Genomic DNA, 9,353 nt, shown 5'->3' on the forward strand with positions numbered 1-9,353 from the left:
AAGTTATCTTTTAGTTCTTATAACTACTAAACAAGATATCACTAAGCCGATAAAATATCAGCTGAAATCATTTGAGGCAGAAAAGTTTTTCGACAAAAAAAAACAAAAAAAGAAAACACACGAAGTTCGCGTTAGTAAAAATACTAACAGCAGAAATAAATCAGAACACTTAAAGCAAATACAATGTTAATTATGAACAGCAAAAAATTCTTCGATGAGGCAGGCAAAACATAAGCAGACAAATAATCAGCCGACAATTTTTGTGAAATGGACAATTTCCTGTTTAAAAAAACAGGCCCTGATATATTCGAACTCAGGACCTTTGTTTCCAAGGCTAAGTGTGCCGGGAACGCTAAAAAATCTGATCAACATTATGAACTGAAATTAAAGTTACCATTTCTACTTTCGACCATTCTGTGAACAACGTTATTTACGGAAAAAATTAAGTCTAGTATCCGATTGCAATACCCTTGCTTAACGCAAAGGTAATCGAAATCAATACTCCTAACGGGCAAATATAGTTTTGGTTAACTTAAAAGTAACCTGATAACTGAAACGCAATTCTCCAAATGAAAATATCTCCAAATCTGTGGTCTTTTCAGGGAAAACAACATATAATTATTTACAATTCATTATAAAATTCGACTTGCTCCACGAAATAATTCTCATTCTGACTTTTAACCTTTTTGCATATGGAGACTTTTGCATAGGTAACAAATATGCAGAAAGCGACCTTCAAAACTGCCAGAACTGAAAGATTTTACAAACAAGTATTTTATTCCACGGAGTCTTTGATAATATATCCATCTTGGATTTTGTTAAGCCAAGAAAGATGGCCATTTTGTTATAAAAAAAATTGAAAATGTCCTTAGTTTTTCTTGTACTTTTATTAAGGAAATTCATCAAGCCGGATAAAATCAGTAAAACATTCTCTCAAAATCAGGTCCGCAAGTAAACATTAAGCATGAGAAGTCAATGATTTATTTCATAATTTTGAAGTCCATTAGGTATTAATAGGAGCTTTTCAAAACAGAGGCGAAGATGGGCTTGGCACCACTTGCGATACAAATGACGAAAACCGCTCAGTGTTGGTGCAATTAGATCGATCAAAATGAATAGGCAAATTTTGAAAGATAGACAATATAATGTGAAATTAGCATCGAAAGAAAAATTACAAAGCGGTTAGAAAGCCGAAAAGAGCTCAGCAGAAACCCTTTAGAGCGAAAAAAAATCAATAAAATTTAAGACTTATAAAGAGTCCCTTTACTCCTCAAAATTAAGAAGCTCCCTGCTCCTAAAAAAACTTTATGTGTAAGCTCCCTGCACACACAAAAAACTTTATTTAATTGCCAAATGAAACAATATGAAGCCACTTAGCCGATATAACTGAGGCGAAATTAAGACTAATAAAAAATATTAAGTCCACCTCACCCTCATAACAAAGAGACGCATACAAAGACTTTTTGTCACTCGTCGAAAGAGGCAATATGAGGCCATTAAGCCGATATAACATAAACCAAAACTTAACAAGCCGAAAAAAGGCAAAATCTGAAAAAATCTTGCCAAAGGAAAAATTTGATCTATAATTCGTATTAAGATTTTTTAGCATTTGGTGCAATCCAGAGAGGAGCTCAAAAGTTATCTTTTAGTTCTTATAACTACTAAACAAGATATCACTAAGCCGATAAAATATCAGCTGAAATCATTTGAGGCAGAAAAGTTTTTCAACAAAAAAAAACAAAAAAAGAAAACACACGAAGTTCGCGTTAGTAAAAATACTAACAGCAGAAATAAATCAGAACACTTAAAGCAAATACAATGTTAATTATGAACAGCAAAAAATTCTTCGATGAGGCAGGCAAAACATAAGCAGACAAATAATCAGCCGACAATTTTTGTGAAATGGACAATTTCCTGTTTAAAAAAACAGGCCCTGATATATTCGAACTCAGGACCTTTGTTTCCAGGCTAAGTGTGCCGGGAACGCTAAAAAATCTGATCAACATTATGAACTGAAATTAAAGTTACCATTTCTACTTTCGACCATTCTGTGAACAACGTTATTCACGGAAAAAATTAAGTCTAGCATCCGATTGCAATACCCTTGCTTGACGCAAAGGTAATCGAAATCAATACTCCTAACGGGCAAATATAGTTTTGTTTAACTTAAAAGTAACCTGATAACTGAAACGCAATTCTCCAAATGAAAATATCTCCAAATCTGTGGTCTTTTCAGGGAAAACAACATATAATTATTTACAATTCATTATAAAATTCGACTTGCTCCACGAAACACTTCTCATTCTGACCTTTAACCTTTTTGCATAGGGAGACTATTGCATAGGTAACAAATATGCAGAAAGCGACCTTCAAAATTGCCAGAACTGAAAGTTTTTACACACAAGTATTTTATTCCACGGAGTCTTTGATAATATATCCATCTTGGATTTTGTTAAGCCAAGAAAGATGGCCATTTTGTTATAAAAAACTTGAAATTTTCCTTAGTTTTTCTTGTACTTTTATTAAGGAAATTCATCAAGCCGGATAAAATCAGTAAAAAATTCTCTCAAAATCAGGTCCGCAAGTAAACATTAAGCATGAGATGACAATGATTTATTTCATAATTTTGAAGTCCATTAGGTATTAATAGGAGCTTTTCAAAACAGAGGCGAAGATGGGCTTGGCACCAATTGCGATACAAATGACGAAAACCGCTCAGTGTTGGTGCAATTAGATCGATCAAAATGAATAGGCAAATTTTGAAAGATAGACAATATAATGTGAAATTAGCATCGAAAGAAAAATTACAAAGCGGTTAGAAAGCCGAAAAGAGCTCAGCAGAAACCCTTTAGACCGGAAAAAAATCAATAAAATTTAAGACTTACAAAGAGTCCCTTTACTCCTCAAATTCATTAAGCTCCCTGCTCCTAAAAAAACTTTATGTGTAAGCTCCCTGCACACACAAAAAACTTTATTTAATTGCCAAATGAAACAAAATGAAGCCACTAAGCCGATATAACTGAGGCGAAAATAAGACTAATAAAAAATATTAAGTCCACCTCACCCTCAAAACAAAGATACGCATACAAAGACTTTTTGTCACTCGTCGAAAGAGGCAATATGAGGCCATTAAGCCGATATAACATAAACCAAAACTTAACAAGCCGAAAAAAGGCAAAATCTGAAAAAATCTTGCCAAAGGAAAAATTTGATCTATAAGTCGTATTAAGATTTTTTAGCATTAGGTGCAATCCAGAGAGGAGCTCAAAAAATATGTTTTAGTCCTTATAACTACTAAACAAGATATCACTATGCCGATAAAATATCAGCTGAAATCATTTGAGGCAGAAAAGTTTTTCAACAAAAAAAAACAAAAAAAGAAAACACACGAAGTTCGCGTTAGTAAAAATACTAACAGCAGAAATAAATCAGAACACTTAAAGCAACTACAATGTTAATTATGAACAGCAACAAATTCTTCGATGAGGCAGGCAAAACATAAGCAGACAAATAATCAGCCGACAATTTTTGTGAAATGGACAATTTCCTGTTTAAAAAACAGGCCCTGATATATTCGAACTCAGGACCTTTGTTTCCAGGCTAAGTGTGCCGGGAACGCTAAGAAATCTGATCAACATTATGAACTGAAATTAAAGTTACCATTTCTACTTTCGACCATTCTGTGAACAACGTTATTTACGTAAAAAAGTAAGTCTAGTATCCGATTGCAATACCCTTGCTTAACGCAAAGGTAATCAAAATCAATACTCCTAACGGGCAAATATAGTTTTGGTTAACTTAAAAGTAACCTGATAACTGAAACGCAATTCTCCAAATGAAAATATCTCCAAATCTGTGGTCTTTTCAGGGAAAACAACATAATTATTTACAATTCATTATAAAATTCGACTTGCTCCACGAAACACTTCTCATTCTGACCTTTAACCTTTTTGCATATGGAGACTATTGCATAGGTAACAAATATGCAGAAAGCGACCTTCAAAATTGCCAGAACTGAAAGTTTTTACACACAAGTATTTTATTCCACGGAGTCTTTGATAATATATCCATCTTGGATTTTGTTAAGCCAAGAAAGATGGCCATTTTGTTATAAAAAACTTGAAATTGTCCTTAGTTTTTCTTGTACTTTTATTAAGGAAATTCATCAAGCCGGATAAAATCAGTAAAAAATTCTCTCAAAATCAGGTCCGCAAGTAAACATTAAGCATGAGAAGTCAATGATTTATTTCATAATTTTGAAGTCCATTAGGTATTAATAGGAGCTTTTCAAAACAGGGGCGAAGATGGGCTTGGCACCAATTGCGATACAAATGACGAAAACCGCTCAGTGTTGGTGCAATTAGATCGATCAAAATGAATAGGCAAATTTTGAAACATAGACAATATAATGTGAAATTAGCATCGAAAGAAAAATTACAAAGCGGTTAGAAAGCCGAAAAGAGCTCAGCAGAAACCCTTTAGACCGGAAAAAAATCAATAAAATTTAAGACTTATAAAGAGTCCCTTTACTCCTCAAATTTATTAAGCTCCCTGCTCCTAAAAAAACTTTATGTGTAAGCTCCCTGCACACACAAAAAACTTTATTTAATTGCCAAATGAAAAATGAAGCCACTAAGCCGATATAACTGAGGCGAAAATAAGACTAATAAAAAATATTAAGTCCACCTCACCCTCAAAACAAAGATACGCATACAAAGACTTTTTGTCACTCGTCGAAAGAGGCAATATGAGGCCATTAAGCCGATATAACAAACCAAAACTTAACAAGCCGAAAAAAGGAAAAATCTGAAAAAACCTTGCCAAAGGAAAAATTTGATCTATAAGTCGTATTAAGATTTTTTAGCATTAGGTGCAATCCAGAGAGGAGCTCAAAAATTATGTTTTAGTCCTTATAACTACTAAACAAGATATCACTATGCCGATAAAATATCAGCTGAAATCATTTGAGGCAGAAAAGTTTTTCAACAAAAAAAAACAAAAAGAAAACACACGAAGTTCGCGTTAGTAAAAATACTAACAGCAGAAATAAATCAGAACACTTAAAGCAACTACAATGTTAATTATGAACAGCAAAAAATTCTTCGATGAGGCAGGCAAAACATAAGCAGACAAATAATCAGCCGACAATTTTTGTGAAATGGACAATTTCCTGTTTAAAAAACAGGCCCTGATATATTCGAACTCAGGACCTTTGTTTCCAGGCTAAGTGTGCCGGGAACGCTAAGAAATCTGATCAACATTATGAACTGAAATTAAAGTTACCATTTCTACTTTCGACCATTCTGTGAACAACGTTATTTACGGAAAAAATTAAGTCTAGTACCCGATTGCAATACCCTTGCTTATCGCAAAGGTAATCAAAATGAATACTCCTAACGGGCAAATATGGTTTTGGTTAACTTAAAAGTAACCTGATAACAGAAACGCAATTCTCCAAAAAAACTTATCTCCAAATCCGTGGTCTTTTCAGGTAAAACAACATATAATTATTTACATTTCATTAGAAAATTCGATTTTCACTAATTATCATAACTTACTGACCAAAAATGGGATTTATACATAAATTGTAACGAGAAACAATGATTCTAAATCTGTATAACTCACCTTTTTTCAAATAAAGTCTTTGTATATATATCTATCAAATCACTTTTCCAGAAATGAAAATAATTCATGTGCATGGAAAACAGAAGAAAAGTAATAATTTGGATTTTACTTTAAAAAGAATCAATTGAGCAATTTTTCAATATTATCAGTTAAATCAGTTTTTGCGCTCTAACTACGGTTCTAATTACACAAAATGGGTTCCTTGTTTCACCCTTATAATATAAATAACTTGAAAAACAGCTCGTTTTGATAATTTCGGCCACTTTCGTCGGCCACGAAATGATATTCAATATTAATAATTACACCTAATTGAGGCTAATCTACTAAAAACAAGTCTTTTAAAAATTATAACATTTGCAGAACAAATGCACAATTGCGAGATGAAAAGGAATAGAAACGAAATCGTGAAACATGGTAATATTAATATTAAAGCATTGTAACTATTTGTTAAACTATTTTAAGGCACTATTTTTTAAGCTCTGGAAAAAATAGACAGCATCACAATTCGTCAAGTATCAAAATTTGATTTTCTTTAAACTAGTTCGCTCATAGTATTTCTCAGGAAAGAAAGAAAAAAATGTATTTATCCAACAATGCTAGCATCAAAAAAAATGCAGAGAACGTACAAAAAAGCACCTGAAAATTAGACATTTAGCTAAATATGAAAGCCGCAAAAGGCACAAGAGACGTCTAAATTACAGTTAATAGCACACTTTTTAGTTCACTCTGAGAGACTAAAAAGACTTAATTACTTATAATCAGGTTATGTTTTAGTGATACGCCGGCCTTAAAGCCCTAGTGGATTGGACAGCAGTAATTCTATTAGCTCGCAACTAATTCTTGCAGTACGTGATCAGTATATTGGGCCGGCTTAATTTCCCGTGAGCACAAATTACACTGAACCAGATCCACATCCTTGTCTCCACTGGTGTCCATGGCAATGACACCTGGAACATCCAATAATGACCATTAAAAAATAGCAAATTGAAACGTCAAATGGCAAAATTAAGCAAAAAACAAATCAAGGAAAAGTTATAATTTAATTTGCACAGCTAGCATATAAATAGGTGATAAGTTCAAGTTCCCAGTTGGAAAGCGAACTTGTTAAGAATAATTGTGTCGGACAGTAGCGGATTAAGCGGGGGGAGCCGACGCCCCCCCCCCCCCCCCCCCCCTCAGGGATTCGACCCCCTGCCGACCCAAAGGGTCCCCCTTCGTACTATTTTGAGATATCCATTTGTGGCTGACTGACCTTAAATTTTTCTAAAGGCGCCAATCTATACTAATTTTGAGGGGAGAGCGCGCGCCGCAAAAATGCGATTTTTTGGTCAAAATTTTCCAAAAAAAGCCTAAAAACGCCTTTTTTTTCAAAAATTAGCCTGCGGCGCAGAAATTTTTCTCAAATTTGATCTTTATAGTGTTTTGGGAGAGCTGAGATAATCAATTTGGTCGAACTCAAAAAAAAAGGTTTTCTGAAAATCCGCCCCTCCCCCTAGAGAAATTCCTAGATCCGCGCCTGGTGTCGGGGGTTATTTTCATGAAGATAGCAGAAAAAATTAAATTGAATTTTTTTCTTCCTTATTTTAAATTCTATTATTTATTCATTCAAATAGTCATCACTGACCTGGGGCCAATTTCACGTCTACTTTGCTCAACCTGTCCATTCTCTGGTGAACGATCCCTTCTAAATGAAGTCTGAAATTCTGCTGTCCACAAATCATAACTCCCTTACACAACTGACAATCAAACTGCTTCTTCTGATACTGTTTCGATACCGGTTTCACCAACTCTGAAATCTTTTCGACCACATTCTTATGCTGAATTGAGAAAAGATGAGCTTGGTATTCGCTTTCGCTCACAAATACCAGCTGACAGCAGACACATGCAACTTTTTCTTTCTCTGCCTTGGCAACAGATGCCTCGCTTCCACCGACATTCGCAGATCCGTCACTAATTCCGGTGGCTCCCCGCAATTGATTTTCTTTTGATTTTTTAACCTTGGGTTTTGGGTTCCATTTAGCCTTGACACGCTTTACGTGATCTTTTCCTTTCAAATGTCGCTCAAACATTCTGGCCCCGTTGAAACTCTTCGGCCGACAGACGGGGCAAACTATAACTTTCTCGCCACCGTCGCCTTTGAAATCATTTATTTTGCCTTCAATCCGTATATTGTGCTCAACGTCTCCCAGATGCGTTTCGATTTCTGCGCTAGTTTTGAACTCTACGTTACATTTATCACACATGCCAATTGGCTCGCTCGGTTCTTTTCCGAATCTAGACTCGATTCCGTTTGAATTGGCCGCGCCGCTTTGAGCACAAGTTGAACTTTTCTCCGCGCTCGCGGGTCGCATACAGATTTGGCCGGTGGGCAATTTTGGCCCCTTGTAAACTTCAACTTCGTCGTAATTACGCTTCGCTTGTTCCAGATTTCTCAAACTCTTTTTGTGCTTTTTACCATTATCGTGCTGAGAAATATTTTCCGACCCTGTTATATTAACTTTGCACAATTCACAGAATTTAACTACAGGTGCTGTTTTTCCAACCTTTTTCAGGTGGCCTTTGCTTTGCAAATGTAACGACTTGTCACTTTCATCTGGAACTTTAGTCCCGCAGACTTTGCACATAAACATCCATTTGTTGTTTTCATTGTCCGAGTACTGAAGGAAATCGTCAACAGTTTCTGCAATGGTCGAATTTGAAACCGAAATCATTTCTGTATCATTTCCAGTAGTCGCTGACGATTCATAAAGAGTATTCGTTCCTTTTCGCTCCGCTTCCGGTTTTCGCGAATCTTCCATGTTTTGATCAAAATTGCTATCCACAACACTCACCGAAACATTCGTCGATAACTTTTCAGATTCCAAAACTGAGCTACTGGAGTTTCCATCTGTTATTGTTGGGTATTCAGTTTTGCGTGGACTAAACTCGTTCATGAATCTCCAAGATAAGGAGTAAAAATGATCCTTTTCGGCTTCAATGTGATTTCTACTTCGAATATGAGCAAACATACTCTCATTTTGTAGCATCGAATCACACGTCGGACATTTCTGATCCTTTTTTACTTCTTTGGAAGCAGAAAGTTTAGTCCGGATAAACTCCAATGTCAACCTCTCCGTAACATCTTTCTTCAGCTTATCAGGGATCATGAAAGTGACTCCCAAATCGAGTGCTGAACTCAACTTCCAAAGCTGAAAATTGTCGAAAATTTCCAGTAGATTGATATTTGAGTTCGTATCCCACGAAACGCATAACATATGCAGTTCTCCGCATAAGTGCTTCAAAGAGAGTAAATGTTTCGCCATATTCGACGAGGTATGAAATGTTTCTTCGCAAGTTTCGCACTTGTAACTCATCGTTGATCAATCTCAGTCAGTAGATTTTCTTACATCAAATCTAACAAGTCAGAACTCCTTAATCATGTCCGTAGTAATGTCATATTTGTGAAACACAATAACGAAAATATTAACGAGATCAATAATACATAGAAGCGAATCAAAGACGAAGAAAATTTAAAATGAGAAATTCAAAATTGTATGCTTATCAGCAAAAATTATCAGCAAAAAAGTAGGCAAAGCAACAATTTCGTTTCGCTTAAATTTCAATTTCAATTAAAACTTAAATTTGGCTGCTCTGCATTAAATTCCAAAGACTACGAGTACGAGCGATGACACCATTTGTAAATCGCACATAATGACGAAAGTTTCAAAACACCTATTTTGAGATTTATT

The 9,353-nt window shown here is 35.1% G+C and overlaps 1 protein-coding gene across 1 annotated transcript; it reads right to left on the reverse strand.

The window, feature by feature from the left end:
- Positions 1 to 5,609: 5,609 nt before the first annotated feature.
- LOC134840641 (zinc finger protein 385B-like) lies at positions 5,610 to 9,070 on the reverse strand. The gene is made up of 2 exons (XM_063856595.1): positions 7,250 to 9,070; positions 5,610 to 6,572 (listed from the first exon to the last, which is right to left on the reverse strand). Exons 1-2 carry the CDS (start codon positions 8,976 to 8,978, stop codon positions 6,448 to 6,450), a joined length of 1,854 nt encoding a protein of 617 aa, XP_063712665.1. The 5' UTR covers positions 8,979 to 9,070; the 3' UTR covers positions 5,610 to 6,447.
- Positions 9,071 to 9,353: the final 283 nt, after the last annotated feature.

Source organism: Symsagittifera roscoffensis, chromosome 2 (assembly GCF_963678635.1).
Source record: "Symsagittifera roscoffensis chromosome 2, txSymRosc1.1, whole genome shotgun sequence".
NCBI lineage: Eukaryota > Metazoa > Xenacoelomorpha > Acoela > Convolutidae > Symsagittifera > Symsagittifera roscoffensis.

What these genes read in the sequence shown, in the direction of transcription:
- LOC134840641 (XM_063856595.1), bottom strand. Translation starts at nt 8,978, where the DNA reads ATGAGTTACAAGTGCGAAACTTGCGAAGAAACATTTCATACCTCGTCG. An exon ending in AGACGTGAAATTGGCCCCAG is followed by an intron (nt 6,573 to 7,249) that starts GTCAGTGATGAC and finishes TGGATGTTCCAG; the next exon opens with GTGTCATTGCCATGGACACC.